The following is a 27,412-nucleotide window of genomic DNA, read 5'->3' on the forward strand; positions in this document are numbered from 1 at the left end:
GTTACTACACAGAACAGGCCAGCGTTTAAGACTGTTTTTTAAAAAGTCCTTCTATGTTTCATTACGCTATTCATCTCGGTCCAGACATGTGGATGTGCACGCATCTGTTAGTTCTTTTTAAGTTTACATCTTGTGGCACTCTCATGGCGATGAAACTTACTGAGGTAGGGCTATATACATCACAGACGTGACCATAGACGGCGTCACATGTTGTAGGCCTACATTTGTTAACGACATTAATTAGAAACAAATGAAATGGTGCGCAATAGGCCTAAGACTCGAAATATGAATTAACAATTAATAAATGTAAAAATTATGAGCTTAGGTTTTTTTCCCCCACAAAATGACAATCGTTAAAAAAAAACATAAAAAATAGGAGCCCCCCTCAAATAGTAGCCTACCCCAATTAATAGCCTGGTCAAAAAAATTATAATTTAATAGTAACCCCGGCCACTATTCGAGGAATTACGGTACATACATACGCACAGGAGAGAGACAGACGTACATATACATACGCACAAGAGAGATAGGGAGTCACGGAGTTTAAGCCCAAACACAAACAACTCCACACCCGAAGCCTCCTCTCCTCACCCGCCTGCCTGGCCCCTCCCCTCTCCTCTCCTCTCCTCTCCTCTCCTCTCCTCTCCTCTCCTCTCCTCTCCTCTCCTCTCCTCCTCACATGCCAGCCCGGCCTGGCCCATCCCGTCTCCTCCCCTTCCCTCCCCTCCCCTCCCCTCCCCTCTCCCCTCCTCTTCTTCTCTCCTCTCCTCTTCTCACCTCACCCGCCCGCCCGCCCGGCCCATCCCTTCTCCTCTCCTTCCCTCCCCTCCCCACCCCTCTCCTCTCCTCCCCTCTTATCTCCTCCCCTCCTCTCTCCTCTCCTCTCCTCCTCTCCTCTCCTCTCCGCACCCGCCGGCCCACCAGTCCCGGCCCATCCCCTCTCTTCTCCTCTCCTCTCTTCTCCTCTCCTCCCATCCCCTCTCCTCTCCTCTCTTCTTCTTTCCTCACCTCCCCTCTCCTCCCATCCCCTCTCCTCTCCTCTCTTCTCATCACCTCTCCTCTCCTCTCCCCTCTTCTCTTCTCCTCCCCAATCCTCTCCTCTCCTCTCTTCTCTTCTCCTCTCCTCCTATCCCCTTACCTCTCCTCTCCTCCCCTCCCCTCTCCTCTCTTCTCCTCTCCTCTCCTCTCTTCTCCTCTCCTCTCCTCACCTCTCCTCTCCTCTCCTCTCCTCCCATCCCCTCTCCTCTCCTCCCCTCTTCTCTTCTCCTCCCTTCTCCTCTCCTCTCCTCTCTTCTCCTCTCCTCTCCTCTCCTCTCCTCGCCCGCCCGTCCCGGCCCATCCCGCCTCATCCCGCCTCAACTGGCCTTGAGCAAACATGGCATATAAACTGAAACCTCTGGGGCCACGCAGGGGTGTCGTTCAGGGGGGTAAAGTGTGACTCCATGTACATAGGGGGGGCACACATAGTCTGATTTATGAAGATACTATATGGCTGGGGGGGGTCCATTGGACCTGATTGTACATAGGGCCCATGATTTGCAGCTACGCCCCTGGGGCCACATGTCCACTATGCTGATGAGTTAGCTGAAACACATCTTCAAACCTCGACTTTAATAGGTTTCCTGGATTCTGTACCTGGGGCTAAAAAAGGTTTGCATTTCGCCTCAACGTCCTCTTCCTGTTTGTGAGACTGGAGCTTTAAAATGTGTGTGTGTGTGTGTGTGTGTGTGTGTGTGTGTGTGTGTGTGTGTGTGTGTGTGTGTGTGTGTGTGTGTGTGTGTGTGTGTGTGTGTGTGTGTGTGTGTGTGTGTGTGTGTGTCAAATACTGCACTGATGGACAAATTGTAAACAGATTCATATGTGTATGAACTTGAAAAACTTGTGGTCCCTCAAAATATGTGTCTTAAACAAATAAACAAGACTACTAGAGCTGTATGTGTCCTTATTTATAATTCCAGTTAGGCATGCTATTCAGTGTCAGATTTTTTTCCCAAGCTCCAAAGATTTTGACTTATATAGATGACATGTGCAGACAAAAGCACAATTGTAGATGACCAAAGAGTTTATAACTGTATGCCAATTGATACTTGAATGTATCAAAGTAATACCAAACTTCAGACCAAAACAAAAAAGGCAAACCCATGCAAATAACACCAGACAACTTGAGTGAGCAGGTTTGCAATATTAAGTTGAAATAATATTCCAGGACTGATGTCCAATGACTAGTCCAATGTCAATGACATGTCCAATGTCGAAATAGCTTTTTTGTCTTGCCTGTCCATTTGGACTAGATCCATTTGACAACTGAGTCTAAACTGAGTAAGTGTAGTTTCACAGCTGACATTCTTCATTTTGTAAATGCTTCACTTGTGACACGTTTAACTGCTTAGAATGCGTGAAGCATTCAGTAGTAACTGCTTTGCACAGCTGACCATCACACATAAACGCAATTCACACATTACATTATTAAAGTGTGGCACACATTCAAATCCTGCATCTGTAAAACCACATTTTTTATCAGCATTTTGAAGTCTGTGCTCGATTCATTGACTCTAGTTGGCCTTAGTAATGAATAAGCTCTCTGATGCTTGGTGTTGTGAAGAGAAGAGAGTAATCTGGTGCTACCAGTGGGATCCTCCAGCAAGAAAGGTACAATATGTATAATTATTATTATTATTATTGTTATTGTTATTATCATTACCAGTGGGCTCCTCCAGCAGGAAGGGAATGTCTTTCTTCTCGTCTTTGTCGTCAATGTGGTCGTACGTGATTTGGGGAATGGACAAGCGCTTGTCCCCTCCGCTGAAGGAGCCATTGTCACGGGATCGGAACTTCCTTTTGTAGCGTTTACTCTAGAGGGAAAGACAGAAGAGGAGACAGAGAGAAAGAAAATATTGAGATGCAGAAGGAGAGAGATATAAAGGGAGACATCACAACAGAATTGGTGGAGGGGAGTGAGAGATCACCATCACTTAGAGACTGGACTTTTCTTCAGTCTAAGTGACAGTGGTGCCCTGAATGACCCACAATGGCAGACTGCATATTAATATGCAACTGGCACCCCATAATGTCTGACTGCATATTACCATGCAACCAGCAGCCCATTCAGACAGCTGGCAAACAAGTCTGTGATGACGACGGCTAGATTTAAGAGCATGCTATTCAAGCTGCCATTGTGTTGACTTGTCATCAATCAATAACAATGACACTGCACTGCATTAATTATATTTTATTGTGGACAAAACAACACAGAAAGTGACATGTTTTCCCAGATCAGCAACATGTTAATCTTTACCCAATCTAAAAATATCATGCACCCCCCGACACACACGAGCGGTTTTGTCATTTTTGGGTAAACATTTACTCTGTCTGGCCCAGTGTTTGTAGAGTGTGTGGGAGTTTTAAACCTCATTGCATCATACAAACCCTAAAGCTCATGGTTACGTATTTACAGGTCAGAGTTCTGATGGACTGGACTGGGTCACGTTTTCACGCTGCAGGGGACTGGACTGTGACCCGGTTTCAACCAGCAGCAGCCTTCCTGAGCTGAGCTCCTGTCCTGCACTCTCCCCTCCTCTCCTCTCCTCTCTTCTCCTCTCCTCTCCTCTCCTATCTTCTCTTCTCCTCTCCTCTCCTTCTCTCTTTTCCTATCCTCTGCACTACACCCTCTCCTCTCTTCTCCTCTCCACATACATGTACCTGCATTTCATTTGCCTTTACCTGTGGTTTTATTTGCAGACCTCCTTTGCTTTGCTTTTTGTAAATCAAATTTATAACGTGTTCAACTCAACCAAAGTAAAAAGCAACTGGTTAAGAAATGTACAAAATAAAGAGATTTGGGTTTGCCCGACACTGAAGAAGGTTAAGACCTAAACGTCTGATGGGCAATAAAGTCCACAGCTCGTAGTCCTTTATTTTGCTTTTCGCTGCAATGAGTAAGACGCCCCTGGCTGTATTTGACTTCAGCCTCTGCAGTGATCTCCGACATGAATGACTCATTAGTACCAAGACACAGGGGAGAGGGATAAAGAAAGAGACGGAAGTGGCCTCCTGTCTCTCTCTCTCTCTCTCTCTCTCTCTCTCTCTCTCTCTCTCTCTCTCTCTCTCTCTCTCATCTCCCCCCATCCTACTCCATCTCACCCTAACCCTAACCCCCTCACCCTCAGCCGCCAGCCCCATCTTCTAATATGTGTGGACTTAGTGGTGGACAAAGATTTTCTTCTTGTTGTTTTGCTCCACAAAGGTTTAGTCGCATGAGAAAAGAGGCGGGTGGGTGACATCATAAAAGGCGGGCGGGTGACATCATCTCAGCTGACTGTGTCTTTGTATGAGGGGGACAAAAGGGGCCCGGGGTCACCACAAACAAGTGGGGTGGGGTGGGGGAGTGGGGGCAAGGCAGAGAGAGAGAGGGAGGTGGTGAGGGGGCGGGTGGGCTTTTAGATGACTTTATCCTGGGCCCAGCCAAAGCTGTCAGCGACCCTGGTGGTGGTATGGGGGGGGGGGGGTGTTGAGTAAGCTGAGGGCCAGAGGAGAACACTTGCAGCGCACAGGGGGTGGGGGGAATACTTGCTCATTCACAGCCAGTTCCCCATGACATTAGCACAGCACTTACGGGCTATGTAGCGCCCAGCTGATGTGGGGGGGGTATAACACTTTGTCTGAGTGAAGGGGGGGGGTATAACACTTTGTCTGAGTGAAGGGGGGGGTATAACACTTTGTCTGAGCCAAAGGCCTCTGCTCCTCATCAATTAACCCAACTACTCACTCACCCAGACCCCCCCCCAACACACACACACACACACACACACCCCTTGTGTTCCCTCACCGAACAAAACTAAGGAACCAGGCACCGGGGGCCAATTCCAAAACAGCTGACAGAGCAGGGGTGCTGAGGAGGTTTGTAAAGGTAGAGCTAGAGTTGGAACTAAAAACGGGGTCAGGGATTGAAACGTGGTCAGGGAGGTTAGCATTTTTAGCTTGAGAACACTAGGACACTAGGACAAAGCAACCTGTTGTTTACTGTTTGTAGCCTAAGCCCATGCCTATGGAACAAGAGCACTACTTAACTTCCTTGTCTGTGAGTGTGTGTGTGTGTGTGTGTGTGTGCGTGCGTGCGTGCGTGCGTGCGTGCGTGCGTGCTTGTGTGTGTGTGTGTGTGTGTGTGTGTGTGTGTTTACCAGTCTTCTGAAGTTTCCAGGGCTGGATGTTTCGGGGCTGGCGGGGGGCACGTAGTCAGCGGTGAGCACGTATATCTTCCACGTCGCCGGGCAACCACCAGGCTTCTCAGCAGCATAACATCGCCATAACGTCTAAAGGGAAACAAAGTTGAGGACAATAGCACATAAAATCGCCATAAAGTCTGAGGAGAACACAATAGCACATAACACATCGCCATAACGTCTAAAGGGAAACAAAATAGCACATAACACATCGCCATAACGTCTGAGGAGAACACAATAGCACATAACACATCGCTATAACATCTGAGGAGAACACAAAGGATGACAACATGGCAACCACTGAAAGTCAACAACAGAACAATAGAAGAGGAATGTGGTGTGTGGCAGGCCTGTTCACTTCATTGCTGAAAAGTCTCTACTACATCATAACAACATTGCTATGACATCACCAAGAGCCTTAAGTAACTCTACGCAAATGGGTTAAGGAAACTGTCAATAGAGTTCACTCTCACCCTGAATTTTACTGACTTTTCAATAAGGACAAAATGGCTAATTGAAGCGCATAGACCAGTGGTGTGTAATTATTTTCACCCAATGACCACAATGGGTTTAGATTATTGACCGAAGGAGCAGGTGTAGCTTGTTTATATTTATATATCCCGCTTACAGCACTGTACATTGGCATCATTTCTTGACTGTACACTGACATATTTCTTGACTACTATCTTGAACCTACAGGACGCTAGCCATTGTAAGAATGTTAAGTGAGAGTGTTGCAGTGCATTTAAAACACGTCTCTCTTGCTGTGGCTCTGCAGGCCAGAGGAAACGGTTCAGCGACCCGCATGTGGGCCCAGGGCCTGAGTTTTGCCCACCTCTGGCATAGACTACGAGTATCACCAATTACTATAAGAACTCCACTGGATTCAATAGATAGAGTGAGGTACAATCCTAGGGGAAATAACAGAACAACTTGGTTACAAATGCATATATTAAGGTAAGGAGTACAGTCCTAAGGGAAAGGCCAGCAATAGAGTGTATGTCAGCACAGCTCCAGCTCCAGGGGAAATCACCAGAGTGTGAGTCAAAATCAGGAGTCAGGAGTCTACAGGTCATCAGCGGGTTAGAGACTAGTGACTCATTTCTCCACAAAACCCCAAATACTACACCTCAAACCAAACACATGACCTGACCTGTGTGTAGAGTTCATGCCTGTCCAACCCCATAGAAATGATCCATAGAAATGCACACAGGGAAACATTTGCTTTTATTGGGCCACATGAGCACTAGCAGACATCTAGTTATATGTTTACAGTGAATTAACATTTCCAGCTCCGACTCCCTCGGCTAATGACAATAATGACAGTGTGCCATTATTATATATCCAACTGGTAGGATAAGAGGTCTAAGTATAGACTCTCTGTGACCTAACATTTCCAACTTCTAAATGACAGCTGACGGTAATGACAATAATTACGGCTTGACAATAATATATCAGAAGGTTTTTTTTTTGGGGGGGGGGGGGTTCCATGAGAAAAAGGCCTTTTTCTGAAGTGGAAGGATCATGCTAGTGAATATTTTTCAGCAGCTCTGGTGCACTACAGTAGGAGATGCAGCTCTTCTTCTCATCTTACAACCCCAGACAGCACAGCTCAGGCCAAGCCAGGGGCTATCAACCCAACCACTGGGTTATTAGCAACCCAACCACTGTGGTCAGAGTTATTCTCCCCCGTCAGCAGTTTGCAGTGGCGTGGCCTGGTGTTTGTTTGAGTCGTCTCGCCCTGCCCGCCTCGACACACTGAGGACATTTTATCTGGGATGCGCGTCGACGTCGTTTCGCAGCAGCAGCATCTGGGGTCGTTCCCTTCTGCCTCCAGGATAAATGGTGTCTCTTGAAACCTGTCGTCTGGCTGGCTCAGAGCGCTGGCTGCTATTTGCCCGCTGTCTGTATCCTGTGTCTAGGGAGGGGGAGGGGAGTAGCACGGGACACTTCACCTTCACCCGGACACAGGCGGAGAGAGGTTGTCCAGACGACAAATAGCACAGCGACTAGTGTGTGCGCGCGCAGTGTAGTGTGTGTGTTTGTGCTCGACTCTGGTTTGGTTTGGGGAGCTTATTTGGCAAGGCCCTGGGAGAAGAGGAGCGGGAACAGAACAGGAGTCCTCCTCAGGAATATGAAAGATTTAGTGGCGAGAGTGGAGCGGAGCGAGTAGCTGTGACGGTGAGAGACTGTCGTCTTTCTGGACGGCGCGGGATGTGTTTCTGGCCAGCGCGGCGAGGGACGTCTTTCTGGCCAGGGCTTCCTGTCAGCAGGGTGAGATACTAGGCAGGCCGTGCCGTAAATCAGCGCTTTAACAAGTTGGCGCGCAGGCGGGCAGGCACAAAGGCCACATAACGTGTCACATGACGTGCCAACGCCTCTTCCTGCTCCTCTCAGCTCCTCGCCCCTCGCACTCCAACAGGCAAACAGGAACGCCCTCTCACACCTACATGCCACACACACACACACACACACACACACACACACACACACACACACCTACACTCCGCTGGAAAGCTGGAGAGGAGCCGAGGGCATGCACACATACACACACACAGAGACACACACACACACACACACACACACACACACACACACACACACACACACACACAGACACACACATATACACACACACACACACAGACTCACACACACACATACACACACACACACAACTGTAGAGGAGACAGGGGTGGGGGAGGGGGGGGGTGATGGAATAACGCTGGGCCCGGGAGGCTGAGGTTTTGAATGGGAGCCAGAGTCATCACCCCTCACCACACACACCTACACACACGTCCTACACACACAAGCAAAGACAGACACACATTCTCTCTCTCTCTCTCTCTCTCTCTCTCTCTCTCTCTCTCTCTCTCTCTCTCTCTCTCTCTCTCTCTCACACACACACACACACACACACACACACACACACACACACACACACACACACACACACACACACACACACACACACACACACTCTCTCTCTCCTTCTCAGCACCTGTATGAGGGAGGCAGCAGCGGGGAACACACACACACACACACACACACACACACACACACACACACACACACACACACACACACACACACACACAGCAGCGGTACCTGTATGAGGAAGGCAGCAGGGGGGATCAGGCGACTGAAATGTGTGAGTACCTGTATAAGGGAGGCGGCCGCGGGGATCTGGCGGCTGAAATGCTTCTGCCTTTGCTTCTGCTGCACCTTCAAAGCAAAACCTGAGCCAAGGATCCCCTGCAGCCATAAACACACATACACATCCACACATCCACACACACACACACACACACACACACACACACACACACACACACACACACACACACACACACACACACACACACACACACACACACACACACACACACACAGTGTCAGTAATGCAACTACATCACACAAAGAGCCTATTCATCTGGTTAATTCATCCAACACCCTACTGCTTTTTACAGGTAATTTGTCATTTTCACATCATATTGTCATTTGATTGTGTATTGTCACTGTTGCCTCAGCAACATCCCACAATATGAATCAATGTGACACTCGGTAATGAAAGCTGAACTCTTGGCTTTTCTAAAGTATGCCACTCAGGGCCGGATTTAGATGACTTGGGGCCCTAGGCTACAGGTTGCTGTGGGGGCCTCCAGAAGACAGATTTCGTGACATATTTACATAGACAATGTCATAATTATGAGCTATCTAATTAAGAATAACATGTCTAAAAATTGTATTCAACATGAAAAATACATTTTTCAACATTGCATTTTGGAGAGTGGAGGTGCAAAACGCACACCAGAAAAGGAGGTGCTGGCAACCAGTATAACACCTGAAAGAAGAGAGTGCCGCACACTCCCGAGTTGCAGAAATGATCTTTTAATGTGACAACATTTCGCCCTCCGTCGGCCTGGTTCAGGTCACGGGACTCAGGAGTGTGCGGCACAAATCTGCATTTCTTCACTTTTTGTCAATCAGGTGGGGGCCCCCTGGCAGGTGGGGGCCCTAGGCTGCAGCCATACCTAGCCTGTGGGGCCCCCTGGCAGGTGAGGGGCCCTAGGCTGCAGCCATACCTAGCCTGTGGGGCCCCCTGGCAGGTGAGGGGCCCTAGGCTGCAGCCATACCTAGCCTGTGGGCTGTGTGTTAATCCAGCCCTGATGCCGCTATACTGTATCAGGCCAGGCAGAATGAGGTAATGAGGACAAGCCTTGAAGGCAATCTTCAAACGCTGTACAAATTCACATCATAAAAATCAAAGGGTGTGGATTTGGGCATGATCTTTGAAGAGATATGACAAAATGGAAACAACAAAAAATCTTTTAATGTTTGATTATAAATCTGATTTATTGTGAGTCGTTTATGGCGCTCATTAGAGGTAGCGCTCAAGGGTGACTCATTCTGATGGGGCCCCCAATTTTGCCTAATACGTAGCTGCCAATGTGATGAGAAGTCATTAGATATATAAGATATATCAGCTATATGTGAGATATTTACAGCTGTGGTTGGCTGTTTTGAAAGCGTGTTGCCTGTTACAGTGTTTTCCATGGAGACAGTGGTTTTACGCATTATGAAGTTGAAGTCTGAAATTCCTCGTTGATCAAGACATGTGGGTGGGGATGCTGTGCTATATTGCATAGAGCATCTGTACCATATACTTGGAGACCCGGGTTCGAGTCCGGCCTGGTTAATTTCTCCACCCTACCACATTACTCTCTCTCCACTACTTTCCAGTCATATCTTAGCTATCTTATCACAATACCGTTAAGGAACTATATGCAAAAAAGAAAAAAAGACCTATTACATGAGTGTAGGAATATGGATATGAACTCTTTAATGTCAAAAATTGGAGATTATTGGAGGTATTTTTTACGGATATTTATTTTTGTGGGTATGGGTGGATATTTACAGCAGGAAGTGCGAAGAAGGAGATGGCGAAGACACTGAAGCAGGAGGCGATGGTCTTCCCGATCCACGTCTGGGGAACCTTATCTCCATAGCCGATAGTAGTCACCGTCACCTGCGGACACATTACATTACATTACATCACATTACACTACATCACATTACATTACATCACGTCTGAGGAACCTTAGCTCCATAGCCGATAGTAGTCACCGTCACCTGTGGAGATATTACATCACATTACATTACAATAAGGAACCTTATCTCCAGAATACATCACATTACATTACATTACGTCTGAGGAACCTTATCTCCATAGCCGCCGATAGTAGTCACCGTCACCTCCAGAGGAGCAGCAACATGTAAACTAGCCTCTTTTTACATTACATTACATTACATTACATTACATTATATTTCATTACATTACATTAATTAACATCACATCTGGGGAACCTTATCTCCATAGCCGATAGCAGCCACCGTTACCTCGGGAGAGGAGCAGCAACACACGACAGAGTTTAAGTAGCCTCTTCATGCAGATGGGCCCGTCGGTGGGCCTATTCACTCTTTACTGAAGTGACAGCTCTAAATGAACACCAGCCAACCGGCCAAATGCTGGCATTTCAGTTTGGCCGGTAGAAAAGACCAACTTACTAGCCACTTTGACCCATTAGTGAGTGTGTGTTTGGCTAGGAAGATTAGCATCTACTAGCCATTTTGGGTGGTGATGAAAAAAGTTGATTTAGAGCCCTGGAAATAACTGAATCACATCATAACGACATTGCTATGACAGTAGCGAGAGTCTTCAGTAACTGATTAAGAAAGCACAGGCTCCACACGAAGGGTTGATAACAAGAGGGAGAGTTGAAGTCAAGCTAATACAGTAATAGATGCGAGATCTTAAGTCAAGTTGCCTGAGAAGCTCCAGTCTTTACGCAACATCTTCAGAACAATAACAAATGTTATGGAGCCTTAAGAACCACAATGCTGGAAACATTAACATAACTGACTAACAAGCAGAAAGACATCTCAGAATTTACCTGGCCACCTGCCAGAGGTTATAATTGCACTAAGTCAGGTGTAGGTCTGTCTCTCTGGCATTAATTATGTGTCAGTGACAATCCCAGGTCCAAACTTCTAGAAAAACTAGCTAGTGTTACTTTAAAGCCAAGTTTACAGAGAAACTCCAGTTATTAAACAACATTCAGAGAGGGGATACTGGGCCACTGTACTGGTGATGACAGAATTAAAACAGATTCATAAAGTCAAAGCCAGCCTCTGAGGTTCATAAAGACAAGGGCAGACAGACAGGCAGGCAGGCAGGCAGGCAGGCAGGCAGACAGACAGGCAGGCAGACAGGCAGGTTGGCAGACAGGCAGACAGACAGACAGACATGCAGGCAGGCAGGCAGGCAGACAGACAGACAGGCAGGTTGGCAGACAGGCCGGCAGGCAGACAGAGAGACAGACATACAGACAGAGACAGGCAGGCAGGCAGACAGGCAGGCAGACAGACAGACAGGCAGGTTGGCAGACAGGCAGGCAGGCAGGCAGGCAGGCAGACAGACAGACAGGCAGGTTGGCAGACAGGCCGGCAGGCAGACAGAGAGACAGACATACAGACAGAGACAGGCAGGCAGGCAGGCAGGCAGGCAGAGAGACAGGCAGGTTGGCAGACAGGCAGACAGACAGACAGACAGACAGACAGACAGACAGACAGACAGACAGGCAGGCAGGCAGGCAGACAGTCAAGTAGGCAGGCAGGCAGGCAGACAGACAGACAGACAAACAGGAATGCAAACTTAAAGTACATACCTAGTGCGGCCTCATACATACATACATGTACTGTATGGCATTACAAGGATGGTAGCTGTTAAGGACCTGAGTTCACCAGGTTCACATACAGTGGATATCAACAAACAGAACAGGAGCTGGAAACATTTACTGTATAGCTCTAACTGTTCTGTTCTGATCTTCAGTTTTTACATACACACATATACACACATGCACACAAACAAACCAAGAGAGAGAGAGAGAGAGAGAGAGAGAGAGAGAGAGAGAGAGAGAGAGAGAGAGAGAGGGCGAGAGAAAACACACACACACACACACACACACACATATACACACTACACACACACACAGGTGGGTCAGGAGAAACCACGTGACCACCACCACAGGGACCTCCAAAGGTACTGGGCGTTCGTTTCACTGTTCATAAAGGAGCAGCAGTTGTAAAGCTGTAATTTCATTCAGCCCCTTCTCTTCCTCCATACCCTATTCCACACTCACATCCTACTCCCCACCTCCCTCACCTTACCTACTCCCCACCTCCCTCCTCTCCCCACCTCCCCATCCACCCTGCTCCACACTCACATCCTACTCCCCACCTCCCTCACCTTACCTACTCCCCACCTCCCTCCTCTCCCCACCTCCCCATCCACCCTGCCCCACACTCACACCCTACTCCCAACCTCCCTCACCTCCCCTTCTCAAAACCTCACTCACCTCCCCACCTCCTCCTCCACACCCCGCACCTCCCTCACCTCCTCACCTCCCTACTCCACACCCTACTCCCCACCTCCCCATCCACCATACTCCCCACCTTCCCACCACCTCCTCCACACCCTACTCCCCACCTTCCCACCACCTCCTCCACACCCTACTTGGTTGGGGATGGGGATGGGAAGTTGAGGATGGGATGTTCATCAGGGCTGGCTGGCCGGCGTCCATGTCTGTCACCACTCTCCCGCCGTTTTAAAGCGCATTCCGCAGGGGTACAATTCCCCTCCGCTAATCCGCGGAGGGCCCAGGAATCCTGGCCAGCCTGGAAAACAAATACCTTAGCGTGTGCGTGTAGCAGCTCCCCGTGAAAGGCGAGCCCATTCTGACACGTCGGGAGTGCACTTGGCTTACAGTAAGAGTCTCTTACTGAATGCTGCTGCTACGCCCCTCTCTGTGTACAATACACCCCCACCCCTGCACCTTTTTAATTTCTCTCTTTCACGCTTCCCGTTCCTCTCTCTCTCTCTCTCTCTCTCAAGTTTCTCCGGCACTTTCTCTTTCTCATTCTGTTTCTTTTTGACTCACACTTTCTCTCTGCTGCCCACTATTACCCCCCCCCTCTCTCTCTCTCTCTCTCTCTCGCTCTCTCTATCTCTCTTACTCTCTCTTTCTTTCTGCCTTCTATTCCCGCCTTTTCGGCTCTCTGCCGTGGCAAAACAATGGAAGGGTTGATGTAAGGTGAGACACTTCAAAAGGCTTTAGAGAGCCAAGAGTAAAGAGGGAGTGTGGTGGGGTGGGGAGGTGAAGTGTGGTGGTGAAGAGGGGTGGGGTGGGGTGGTGGTGATGAAGTGGTGGTGTGTGTGGTGAAGTGGGGTGGTGTGTATGTGATGTGTGGGTGGGTAAGAGGAGGATTTAATCAGATGGCTAACAATAGCCAGACAGCAGCGGCAATAGGCCACTCCACATAACCTTCCACTCGACCCGGCCCAGCCCAGCCGGCCTACACGCTCCACTCTCCCTACCTCTCTCCTTACCTACCAACACCACCTTCCTTCTCCACCTACTCCACCTCCTCCTCCTCCTCCACTTCCAACAACTCCTCCTCCTCCTCCACCTCCAACTCCTCCTCCTCCACTTCCAACACCTCCTTGTTCTCCTCAACCCCTTCATTCACCTCGCCATTCACCTTCACATCACCATTAGCTACCACCACCACCTCCTCCTCTTCCTTCATTCACCTCGCCGTTCACCTTCACCTTCACCTTCCATAATTTCATGGCCCTCCTCCCACACCATCAGCCATCCTCCCGAATCTCGTTCTCTTTTCAACAGTGAGGGTCAATCTCCCCCCACCCCCTTCTTTCTCGCCCTCTCTCTCTCTCTCTCTCTCTCTCTCTCTCTCTCTCTCTCTCTCTCTCTCTCTCTCTCTCTCTCTCTCTGCTCTACGTGTGTGGCATTACCACATCCAAAGCCCCTCCGCTATCTCCTCATCTCTGTCCGTCTCGGTGAGGGGGAGAACACAGCCGCCCTGTATGAGTCATTGAGCGCGCTCTATGGTCCCTATGCTCTATGGACTGCCACTCGCTCTATGGTCTCTGTGTGTGGCGAGGATCCTGCACCTCACCCATGGCTTGCGGGGGCTCCTCTTCTCTCCTCTCCTTTCCAGTCTGCATGGTCTGAAAGGTGGTCTGTCTCTCTGTCTGTCTGTTTGTCTGTCAGTCAGTCAGTCAGTCAGTCAGTCAGTCTGTCTGTTTATCTGTCTATCTATCTGCCTGTCTGTCTCTCAGTCTGTCTGTCTGTCTGTTTATCTGTCTGTCAGTCTGTCTGTCTGCCTGTCTGTCCGGCTGCCTCATGGTGCTCTGTGTGTGGTGGTGAGCTGGAAACTGCACCTGGGCCCAAGGTAGCCACCACTGTCTGTCTGTCTGTCTGCCTGCCTCTGTCTGTCTGCCTCTGTCTGTTTGTCTGACTGTCTGTCTGACTGTCTCACTTGCCCGTCTGTCTGTCTGTCTGTCTGCCTGCCTCTGTCTGTCTGCCTCTGTCTGTTTGTCTGACTGTCTGTCTGACTGTCTGTCTATCTATCTGTCTGTCTGTCTCTTTGTCTGTCTGTCTGCCTGCCTGCCTGCCTGTCTGTCTGTCTACATGTCTCATAGTACATGCTCTGTGAGCATGTATGCTTTCTCTTTGTCTCTGTGTCTTCGACTGTGATGGCACGTCAGGCCCCGAGGCCTCAAGTCAGGGTACAGTGACGGCCATTCACTCCCACCTTTCTGCATCACTGATTATGATTCAACAATCTTTCTCTCTCCTTCTCTCACTTCACGTTCTCTTTCTCTTTACTTTGTTCTTTTCATTCTCGCTCCGACTCTCTTTGTCTCACTATCTCTCTCTGTCTTTCTCATACTTTCACGGACTATGAAAAGATGTGCTTGCCCTCTTTTTTCGTCATCATACACTCTATTTCCCCTCTTTGTAGCTTGCTCCATATCCTCATTTTTCACAAAATGGCGTGGTTTATGCATAACCAAGACCAGAAACAACTCTGAGTGACTTTAATGGTGTTTGCCTGAATTTTTGGAGAGCGAGAGCGAGAGAGCGAGAGAGCGAGAGAAGGTAATAGTGGGCAGCAGAGAGGAAGAAAGTGTGAGTCAAAAAGAAACAGAGAGAGAAAGAGAAAGTGCCGGAGAAACTTGGAAGAAAGACAGAAGTGTGAGTAAGTGAAGGAAGCAGGCAGAGAGAAAATGAGAAAAGAGGGGAAAAGGAGGAGAGAAAAACAGAGGGAAACTCAGAGAGTGGAAGAGTGAAGGAGAAGGGAGGGAGGGAGGGAGAGAGGGTGAGAGAGAGAGAGAGACATAGACATAGAGGTAACACAAGAAAAGGGAGAAAAGTGGGGAGAAAAAAAAAGAGAGAAAGTGAAAGATTGAAGAGAGGGGGGGGGGGGGGGAGAGAATGTGTGAGAGAGAGGGGGGGGGCAAGAGAGAGAGGGAGACAGAGCGAGAGAGGGAGAGAGAGGACGAGAGAGAGAGAGACAGAGCAAGAGAGAGAGAGAGAGAGAGAGGGGGCAAGAGAGAGAGAGCGTGTGTGCTGGCAGGAGAGTGGAAAGCTGGAGAGGACCTGTATGAGCTGGAGAGGTGTGTGCGTGTGTGCGTGTGTGCGCGTGTGTGTGTGTGTGTGTGTGTGTGTGTGTGTGTGTGTGTGTGTGTGTGTGTGTGTGTGTGTGTGTGTGTGTGTGTGTGTGTGTGTGTGTGTAGAGGACCTGTATGATTCATGCCTCTGCTTTCCAGCTGTGGCCTGCACCTGCAGCTCCCAGAGTGCCGAGCAAACGAGGGGGAAAGCAGCTCACAACCCCCCTCCTCTCCTCTCCCTCTCTCTCTCTCTCTATCCCTCTCTCTCACCCTCTTCCCCTCCACCAGAGCCTGTCAATGGGGAAAGCAGCTCACAGCACCCTCCCCTCTCCTCTCTCTCTCTCTCTCTCTATCCCTCTCTCTCACCCTCTTCCCCTCCACCAGAGCCTGTCAATGGGGAAAGCAGCTCACAGCACCCTCCCCTCTCCTCTCTCTCTCTCTCTCTCTCTCTCTCTCTCTCTCTCTCTCTCTCTCTCTCTCTCTCTCTCTCTCTCTCTCTCTCTCTCTCTCTCCCCCTTTATCCCTCTCCCTCTCTCCATCCCACCATCTCCCCCTTCCCCTCCACCGGAGCCTGTCAAAATATCTCTCTCTCTCTCTCTCTCTCTCTCTCCTCTCTCCTCTCTCCCTCTCTCCCCTTCTCCTTTCTCCTCGCTCCCTCTCTCCCCTTTTCCTCTCTCCCTCTTCCCCTTCACCAGAGCCTGTCAAACTTCCCTGCGCTGCGCTGCGCTGCGCTGGCTCTGTGTCATACGAGTCTCCAGTTTACAGTGGAGGAAAAACAAAAGGGAGAGTGGTGCCTCACACACACACACACACACACACACACACACACACACACACACACACACACACACACACACACACACACACACACGCACACACACACAGAGCGGTGCCCCAGCTCAGCTCAACGCTGGCTGGAGTTTCAGGGTTTTCTGGAGAGCCCACTCCACTCCACTCCACTCCAGGCAAACACACAACAGAACAGAACAGAACAGACGCTTTCTATTTAGCGCTACACAGGCCATCAGAGACCCCATAATACCTTCTGACCCCTCGCAACAACACAGGGTAATCTCGCAATTAAAGATTTTAATTAAACGAGCTGACACTTTATAGTGGCACACACTGAAAGGTCTTTGAGGTGCAGAAAGCGTGAGGTGAAAAGGAGGGTTTTTATTATCGGTCTTTTGTGGAGGGACGGGACCCCGTACCCAACACAGGCCATTGCTCTCCCATTACAACATGCACTGAATTCAGCTGTTTCATTAGCTGCACTGGAAACCCAAGCTGCCATGGGTCAAAACAACCCTTCTGACCCCATTATGTGCTCTGGGACCAGAAAAAAAACGATATAAAACAGGTGGCTCAATAGGGTTGTCCATTGACTGGCGGTATTGAAGCAGCGAGGGCTTTGCCATGTTTCTACCACTTTCTATCGCCGGGGTGCATGGGCTTTTAATTACAAGAGACCACTTCACTTCTGATACAAATGTGGAAATGAAATGCAGCCGTATTATGCGGATAATGAGAGAACTTTCCCAAGAAAATCTGTTCACTACCCAACATTTGGAGAAGAAAATACTGGGGCATTGTGTTGTGTTGATGACAGAATTAAAATCCGCTCACACGGCAAGGCCAGCCTCTGAAACCTTCAAGACTATTTCCTTTATTTTAGTTCATTATGCAGGTTGTTACAGGTGAAGGGTCTAATGGCTTCACCAAATGAAACAAAGGGTCAGAAATGGGTCGCAACTTGTGGACATTTCAAGTGGGCCCCGAGTTGGAAAAGGTTGGGAAACCCTGGTCTAATGGTTTCACTAAATGAAACAAGGGAATGCCTGTGAAGACGCTCATTCATCCACATCATCTTAGGCAAGAGCATTCAGGTTCAGCTGTAGCCAACTGGATTTTTTTATAGAGCTTGTAATAGAATCTGCAGCAAAAAAGAGAAAAACTGCCTAATACTAAACTCTTTTGACTAAACAAGGGAATGGACTAAAACTAGACTGTCACAGGCACATACACAGTATACAGTGCATATTTCATCATTAATCTTAGCATCAGCATCTTACACACGTATACATACTTTATCATCGATCTCAGCATCTTCCTGAATAAAGTGTTGGCACTGCTGCTTGTTAATGGAAGCATAGTGGCAGAGATCAAGCACTGGTGTCCCCTTCACCTCTAATGCACTTTATTTTGAAATCTGCTGCTACTGCTACAATTGCGTGTTGTACTCCAATCACAATTTTGTTGTCTTTTTGAAAATAACAATAAACTCTTGAATCTTGAATCTCCCACCGCAGGGCATCAGTGCTAATGGAAGGGGAGTGACACTAACTCACTGTAGCTCCGATTTGAAGGTTTATTTAGGTCATAAGTTTCGACCAAACAATTCGGAATTCTACTCTTTCCACTATCAGATGCGCCTTTGTCCTGCACCTGGCCTGAGCGAGGTGGGATGTGCATACTCGTATTCTTATGAAGAGTCAGGGAGACTCACCACGCCCCACCACAGGGCATCAGCGTAGCTGGAGAAGCCTGTCCTGCCCTCCTCGTCCACCGCATCCTTCTCTGCCAGGTACACGAAGTAGGACGAGAAGATCAGGCCCAGGAAGCCGATGTAGAGCGTCGTGATCAGCTCCTGTGGAGAGCAGCACAAATATACACAGTAAGGTACTGTATACACAAATACACACCATACAGTAAGGTACTGTAAAGCGTCATTTTCTGAAAGGTGCTGTATAGCATAATTTACAGTAATATACTGTAGTATTCAATATGAAGCCGATGAAGAGCGCCATGATCAACTCCTGTGGAGAGCAGCACAAAGCAGCATACACAAATAATACACAATCTGTAATATGCATAAATTGCACAACAGATTAAAAACACAGATTATACTGACAGTTTTATAAGGACCCCTTGTGCAAGATAACTCACTATGTAACACAGATATTATCATTCAAATAGAATTCTTTCTATTTTTATTCACAAAGGCAAAAGGAGGTCACCCTTCCCACTTTGAAAGGTTTTTGATCACAGGTGCAGCGATCTCCCCAAAAACAAAGGCATTTTAATTCAAAAACATTTCAAATTGCATGTGAAAGTACTAGAGCATTTGCATGAGTAAACTCTGTATTGCATTAATAATACAGATGTCTGAAATGATGTGAATGATTGCGTCCCATAAAAACCTCATTTGAACCAAACTCCTTCAGCACTGATGATGACATAGAGTACTGTTGAAATACACAACTTCAGAGAGTCGCCCAAAACCCCACATATGGCTCCTAGCGTGGACTGAATGTGATGAACTGTTCACCGCAGCAAAAAAACTCTCACTTCTCAAATCTCGCTGCATGATGCATGAAGCAAACAAACCTTGGCAAGCACTGACAACTTTGCATGTCAAAAAAGGTAACTATCCTTTGAGTGAGCCTTAAGGCTTTGCCCTTGGGGAGCATTTGGCCTTAAAAGGCAAAATGCCTCAAAGAGACACACTGTGTGGCAGACTTGCCTGAGGCACAAGTTCACTGAACATTAAAAAAAAACATCAAAGACATTTATTTTTTGCGGAGGTGAAATGAGAGCATGAATAAGTCGAGGAATTATATGAAATGTGTATTGATCTTCCACATTACCGGCTCCCTGCCACGTATTTACGTATATGGAACACAGAACATCATAAACTGATACAAACACACAACACAACAACCCTCTAGTTATGCAATTACGAGTGTCACATTAGAAACTGCTGTAATCAATTGCATCTCATCTCAAACACCAACGGCTCATGAAATGTCTTGCACTTCAAATGTCTGTATGAGCAATGTCTACGTCCATACTGTCTATGTCCATGTATGAGTACTGTCTATGTCTATACTGTCTATGTCCTTACCTAGATTAGTCTATGTCTGCATGGGAGAGCAAGAAACGCAATTTCAAATTCTTTGTATGACCAGTGCATGTAAAGAAATTGACAATAAACTTGACTTGACTTGACTTGACTTGACTTGAAATGCAATGTAATGTGTTGTGTGGATGGCCAGGTGGCATTTAATTTCCCCTTTGGGAATTAGTTAAATCTCTCTCTCTCTCTCTCTCTCTCTCTCTCTCTCTCTCTCTCTCTCTCTCTCTCTCTCTCTCTCTCTCTCTCTCTCTCTCTCTCTCTCTCTCTCTCTCTCTCTCTACCATATGAGCATATTACTGTAAGTGCGAACTGGATCTTGTAATGTGTGGCCTCACCTGTCGATGAATAAAGACTACAGATCCCAGGAGCCTCCAGGTGCCGCCCTGCCGATCCACATGCAGCATGCGCAGGATCTGGAGGAAGCGGATCCCCCTGCAGACACATGCAGCCAATGGGGAGGAGTATTGTTAACAGGCAGCCAATGGCGACAAGTATTATTAACGGGCAGCCAATGGCAAGTATTGCTAACACAGAACAAGGAGGCAAAGCTAAGGTATATTGTGTTCAGTATTATTTAGACATGTATTATTAAGATATTAAGTATACACTGTGAGATAGTAGCCTCTTTGTACAGATGGGCTGCCAACGGGCTCATTCCCTCAGTGCTGAGAAGACTCATCTACATTATAACAGCATGGTTATGACATTACTGAGGGCCTTGAGTAACAGATTAAAACCTGGTCGTTACTAAAACTTTGGTGACAATTGGGTTATAACAGAGGCTATCCGAGGCGCTGTGAAAAGAAGGCTACTATACAGGGTAAAGAACAAGATTCTCATGACAACTGTTTAGCATGTTTAATTTTGTCTCATTTCTAATATATTGTGTCCATGTATGTTAATGTATTGTTAAAACATCTGAATGCTGTAATAGATACACTAGAGCAGGGGTGTCAAACTCATTTTGGTCCGAGGGCCGCATACAACCCATGTGGACCTCAAGCGGGCCGCATTAGTAACATCATTGCGAAAAAAAAAACGTAAAGCAGAGGATTAGTGTTCAGTACTATCACGTTTTAAGTGTGTTGAATATGTAGAAAGCAATGCAATACTGATAATCCTATGCAAAATTTCCTTGACTTCATTCATTCATTGCCAACCGTCAATGAATTAAATATGGGACAGTTCATTTTGGCAGGGGGTCTGGGGGTTTCCCCCAGAAAATTTTGTATTTCTTAGATGTCATTTCCTGCATTTTCACGCATTCTAACATCCCATTTCCAATTTCAGCTTAATAGGAACCAATACAAATCCAATTATATTTATTATTTAATTACAACCAATACCAATACAATACGAATAAGAAGTATTAACATGTTATCTCTATATATGAGGTCTATAATATATGAGCTTTATCAAATGCCTGTTACAGTACAAATTCACCATTTATAATAGAAGTGTGATGTGCACTTTACTACATATATACAGTATAACAGAGGGACCATTGGGTTAATGTCATGCAGGTATCGATTTTGCCCCGTAATTGCGTAATTGCGCATTTCGGTTATTTCATTGAAAAAAAAAAAAAAAGTTAAAAAAAAAATAATAATACTATTTTTTTTTTTTTTTTTACATCCGGGCCGGGTGGAACCCTCTGGCGGGCCGGATGCGGCCCGCGGGCCGTATGTTTGACACCCCTGCACTAGAGAGAGGGCATGTGTAATAACTAATGATAATAACTAGATAGAGGGCATGTGTAAGGCCAGAGTGTGGCTGCTGTACCTGATGGCTGAGGTGGCGAAGACTTGTCCATTGGAGCCCACACTCAGCACGATGACTGAGGCGATCACCACGATCAGATCTGGCCAACGAGGAGGGAAGAACACGTGTGAAGAACTCTACCCAAACTTCTTAATTTCAAATCACAGACCACTGAACTAAACATTAACCCACAATTGGAATTGAGACATGCTGTCAATTTTGTACATAAAAAAAAACGCTCAGTTGCTTCTTCTACATAATATTTCAGAATATTCACAGCCTTTATATGCTCTACTTACACACTGTTTACACAATATTCACAACCTTTGCATATTTACAACCTCTGTTGAATATACAGTACATATGATACGTACAAACATACTCACACAGGTGCAACCGGCCCATGATTCGGACCAACTTGCTACGGTGAAGTTAAATCTTAACCTCATGAGAAATTTTCATTTAGTTGATGTGGACATTCTTAATAGAACGGTACAAAGTCTTAGCTCCTCTACATCTGACTTAGATATTCTACCAACAGCCTTCTTCAAATCCATCTTACATCTAATATCACCAGATGTACTTCAGATCATCAACACCTCACTACAAACAGGCATATTCCCAGGCTGTCTGAAAGAAGCAGTTGTGAAACCCTTACTGAAAAAGAACAACCTGGATGCATTGGCACTAAACAGCTATAGGCCCATATCCAATCTACCATTCATGGGTAAAATAATAGAGAAAATTGTTTTTAACCAATGAACTGCCTTTCTAATGTCTAATAGCTACCTTGATAAGTTTCAATCAGGTTTCCGTGCCTACCACAGCACTGAAACAGCTCTTATTAAAGTTATGAATGACATAAGATTGAATTCTGATGCTGGCAAATCATCTGTCTTGGTGCTACTCGACTTAAGTGCCGCTTTCGATACAGTTGATCATGCCATACTACTACATAGACTGGAACACTAGGTTGGCTTTACAGGCATAGTGATCAACTGGTTAAAATCGTACTTACAACACAGAAGTTTTTTTGTCGCCATTGGAAGATATATCTCTTCACCGATGTCTCTGAACTATGGGGTCCCCCAGGGCTCCATTCTGGGACCACTACTGTTCAATTTGCATATGCTGCCACTGGGACACATTATCGACAATAACTCCATAAATTACCATAGCTATGCGGATGATACCCAGCTCTACTTATCTATGTCCCCCAATGACTACACCCCCCTTGAATCACTCTATAACTGCATGGACCAAATTAACAAATGGATGTCTCACAATTTCCTCCAGCTGAACACAGATAAAACTGAAGTAATTATATTTGGGAAAAGAGAGGAGAGACAAAAGATTGCTACTATCCTTGAAACGAAGGGACTGAAAGCAAGGGATACAGTTAAAAATCTTGGGGTCGTCATTGACAGTGACCTAAACTTCAACAGTCACATGAAAGCTATTACTAAGTCTGCATTTTATCACATAAAAAACGTCTCTAAATGTAGGGGCCTTATGTCTAAACATGATCTGGAGAAGCTAATACATGCCTTCATTTCTAGTAAGGTTGATTACTGTAACTGTCTTTTTACAGGCCTCCCCAAAAAGACCATGAAACAGCTTCAACTTGTACAAAATGCAACAGCAAGGGTTCTTACAAAAATAAGTAAGTTCGACCACATTACTCCAATTTTAAGATCGCTGCATTGGCTCCCAGTAAGCTACAGAATTGATCTTAAGGCAATGCTACTTGTGTTTAAATCATTAAATAGAATGGGACCCACATACGTATTTACTGGATGTTTCAGCTGTATGCACCAACCAGGTCACTAAGGTCAACGGAGAAGAATTTGCTGGTGATTCCAACAGTCAAAACAAAGTGTGGAGAGGCAGCCTTTAGCTTCTATGCTTCAAAGCTTTGGAACCAGCTTCCAGATGACGTAAAAAATGCACCCACTATTGATAGCTTTAAATCTAGACTCAACACAAAGCTGGTCTCATTCTTATTTTTTATTTTTATGTTTATTTTATTTATTTTTTATTTTATTATTATTATTATTATTATTATCATTTTACTTTATGTTTTATCTGAATGTTTTAAATGTTCTTTGACTCTAATTTATTTCCTTCTTTCTTCCATGTTTCCTTTCTTTTTGCATTTGTTAATTTTGTGAAGCACATTGAGTTGCGCCAGTGTATGAAATGCATTATACAAATAAACTTGCCTTGCTTTGCCTTGCCATGATTTGTTGTTTTCTAAAGCGATACTGCACCTTGTCTGGAGATAATCTCCTTTACCACCTCCCCTTAAGTTAAACAATTAAATTATTACCTTTTTCCAGCAGCTCTACTTATCTGTTGATGTTACCTCTATTTCCAAGCTATTATCATTAAATGAACAAATTTTGTTGCCATACGATTGAATTATACTGTATCTGCTAGCTTGCAGGTAGAATTTGCATTGCCAGACTCAGAGAATGTCTGGAAGTACAGGAGAAAGATAAAACTCAACTATTTAACTGAAAGGGAGGCGTAAAACGGGAATTCCCCAGAAATGGGGGAGTATCGATTCAACACTCAACAGTTTATTTTGCACGGTGAGTAGTGTGTGTGTGTGTGTGTGTGTGTGTGTGTGTGTGTGTGTGTGTGTGTGTGTGTGTGTGTGTGTGTGTGTGTGTGTGTGTGTGTGTGATGCATATACATTACCTATGATGGAGATGGGTTTTCTGATGAAGCGCAGGCGTCCCTTGAGGCCCACGTACTTGCTCCTGCACCCTGCTGACCACAGCCGCACCACATACTCGATACCGAAGAACACCACAAGCACTATTTCCTGAGGACCACACAAACACACACACACACACACACACACACACACACACACACACACACACACACACACACACACACACTGACTGACCGGAGCAAGAAGACCAGAGCAACATTGTGCATGCGTGGGTGTGTGTGTGTGTGTATGTGTGTGCCTGCATGCATGCGTGTGTGCATGTGTGTTTGTTAACTTCTCATTGGTGGTCTTGACAGCACGGTTTGCTAATATAACTACACACAGTTTGTGTCTGCGGCTCTCAGAGTGACAAAGTGTTTCACACCAAACTATTCATCGATCTCAAAGTCAAAGTCGAGGTCAAAGTCAGCTAAGCTTCAAGGGAAATTTCTTGAAATGAGCCCACTAGACTCGACACACAAAGGAATCGAAATTGAAATCTCACTGCCTCATGCATAGACAAAGAGGACAAGATAACATGTAGTCATGTAATAATGTGAATTACTCTCTACTGTTGTGATGTGACGTTCTCTCTACTGTGCTTTGTTCTCAGCCCAAAACCACAGCTTTGTGAAACAGCAGCCATGCAGAACAATGCATCAGCCTTAGGCATGAATGGAAATGTAGGCAACCACACCGACCAGTAACTCTGCTGACAAAAAAAAATGAAATATGCAACAAGGACTCCTGCCATCGCACTATTAGTCAAATGAAGTTGACGTTTACACCCGATAAGAGCGAGAGAGACACACATAAGCAGGTGGTGGCCAAGGAGTGACATCTATGGCCTGTTATTACAAGCAAAAGAACAGCAGTTAAAGAAGATACATGGCAGCTTAGCCGATAGGCTTTCCAGTTCAAAAGTTCACAATTTCAATGTGAGGAGTGAGGCACTGTGAGGCACTGTGAGGCGGTGTGAGGAGTGAGAAGTGAGGCACTATTGCCTCTTTTCCACTGCCAGTTTTCTGGTAGACCTACAGCTCGACAAAGCGCGGCTCGGCCACCACTTTTTGCTTTTTGAATAGGCACGACACAGCTCAAAAGTGTGTCAAGCACTGTGTCAAGCTGTAGGCCTACCAGAAGAAAGTGGAAAAGAGGCATGTGAGAAGTGAGGAGTGTGAGGCAGTGTGAGGAGTATGAGAGTTGGGGGCAACTGGTGGTTAAGAAAACACAAACCTAGCGGCCTGTTTCTTCCTTCCACGTGCACCTGACTGATAGCTCCTCATACGAACAAACGTGTGTGTGTGTGTGTGTGTGTGTGTGTGTGTGTGTGTGTGTGTGTGTGTGTGTGTGTGTGTATTTGTGCTCTCATGCATATCTCTAGTCTCTATGTGTGCACTATTAACTCATGTGAGAAGTGTAGTCCTCTTGTAGCATGTGAGGTGATGGGAGGTGTCCTTTGTATGTGTGTGTGTGTGTGTGTGTGTGTGTGTGTGTGTGTGTGTGTGTGTGTGTGTGTGTGTGTGTGTGTGTGTGTGTGTGTGTGTGTGTGTGTGTGTGTGTGTGTGTGTGTGTGTGTGTGTGCGTGCGTGCGTGCGTGCATGCGTGTGTGTGCAGTCCTCTAACAGCATGTGTGATGCGAGGTGATGGGAGGTGTCCTGTCCCGACAGCAACACCAGGACTAGAATGAAGATCGCTTTCACACACAACACACCACCACAACAGCGGTGTAGTCTACTTTTTTGAAGTGGGTATACTGTATATTCAAGTATTTTTTGAAGTGGGTATACTGTATATATTATGCCATTCTAAATAATGGATCAATCAATTTTAAGTGGGTATACTGAAGCCCCTAAAATTTAGAAGTGGGTATACTCCGTATACCTGCGTTCTACATAGACCAGGGATGGGCAACTGGAGGCCCGGGGGCCACATGCGGCCCGCCTCCTTACTCAGTGTGGCCCTTACATAGATAAAACATGACCTTAAAAAATAATGAGCAGATTTTTTTAAAACCACAACTGAATTAATTCATTGTAATTATACTGTTGACCAATAGAGAAAACTCCTATTTGTTCCAAACAATAATAATCAGTGAGCAACCAAATGCACCTTAAACTCTTGCAGTCAGATCCGTGATAATGTGGCCCTCCGATGGTGGTGATAAAAAAAATGTGGCCCTCTTTATCATGAAAGTTGCCCATCCCTGACATAGACTATACCACTGCACCACAACACATCAGGAAGATCGCTTTCACACACAACACACCACCACAACACATCATGAAGATCGCTTTCACACACAACACCATAACGCATCATGAAGATCGCTTTCAACTTTAGCCCAATAAATGCAAGCCCCTCCTCCACAAGCCCCTCCTCCACAAGCCCCTTCTCCACAAGGCCTTCCTCCATGGGAAAGTCAGGCCAAGCCGAACCGAGCGCACGATCGGGGCAGAAAACATTTGTGTAGTGTCGCTGGTGTGTGTGTGTCGATAGCCGTGAGTGTGTGTGTAAGTTTGTGTGTGTCGCTGGTGTGTGTGTGTAAGTGTGTGTGTGTCGCTAGGCGTGTGTGTGTGTGTGTAAGTGTGTGTGTGTGTCGCTGGCGTGTGTGTGTGTAAGTGTGTGTGTGTGTCGCTAGCCGTGTGTGTGTGTGTGTGTAAGTGTGTCTGTGTGTCGCTGGCGTGTGTGTGTTAGTGTGTGTGTGTATGCGCGTGTGCGTGTGCGTGTGTCGCTAGCCGTGTGTGTGTGTCGCTGGTGTGTGTGTGTCGCTGGTGTGTGTGTGTTAGTGCGTGTGTGTGTGCGCGTGTGCGTGTGTGTGTGTCGCTGGTGTGTGTGTGTGTCGCTGGTGTATGTGTGTGTGTGTGTGTGTGTGTGTCGCTGGTGTGTGTGTGTGTGTGTGTGTGTGTGTGTGTGTGTGTGTGTGTGTGTGTGTGTGTGTGTGTCGCTGGTGTGTGTGTGTGTGTGTGTCACTGGTGATGACCTCGGATGTGTGTGTGTGTGTGTGTGTGTGTGTGTGTGTGTGTGTGTGTGTGTGTGTGTGTGTGTGTGTGTGTGTGTGTGTGTGTCGCTGGTGTGACCTCGGGCCGCTCATTAATTGACCTCCTGCCACGGCGACCGCCGCCCCGCCGGGTCGACACGAGAGCCGCAGCCAGCGTGGGTGGCCGGCCCGATAGCTTGCTTTTCCTAGAGGCTCGGCCCGCAGAGGGAGAGAAAGGCAATATCCTATGCCCTGATGGCCCGGGGAGAGAAAGGCA

The 27,412-nt window shown here is 46.8% G+C and overlaps 1 protein-coding gene across 1 annotated transcript in view; it reads right to left on the reverse strand.

The window, feature by feature from the left end:
- Positions 1-27,412, reverse strand: part of kcnq1.2 (potassium voltage-gated channel, KQT-like subfamily, member 1.2) — a 298,745-nt gene that overhangs the window by 263,852 nt on the left and 7,481 nt on the right. Inside the window, exons 3-10 of the mRNA XM_063196671.1 lie at positions 24,137-24,263; positions 21,455-21,533; positions 20,008-20,104; positions 18,263-18,403; positions 10,138-10,248; positions 8,379-8,474; positions 5,178-5,309; positions 2,702-2,852 (exon numbers count right to left, since the gene is read on the reverse strand). Of these exons, the coding sequence (XP_063052741.1) occupies positions 2,702-2,852; positions 5,178-5,309; positions 8,379-8,474; positions 10,138-10,248; positions 18,263-18,403; positions 20,008-20,104; positions 21,455-21,533; positions 24,137-24,263 (934 nt within the window). The remainder of the gene's footprint in view (positions 1-2,701; positions 2,853-5,177; positions 5,310-8,378; positions 8,475-10,137; positions 10,249-18,262; positions 18,404-20,007; positions 20,105-21,454; positions 21,534-24,136; positions 24,264-27,412) is intronic.

Source organism: Engraulis encrasicolus, chromosome 4 (assembly GCF_034702125.1).
Source record: "Engraulis encrasicolus isolate BLACKSEA-1 chromosome 4, IST_EnEncr_1.0, whole genome shotgun sequence".
Lineage (NCBI taxonomy): Eukaryota > Metazoa > Chordata > Actinopteri > Clupeiformes > Engraulidae > Engraulis > Engraulis encrasicolus.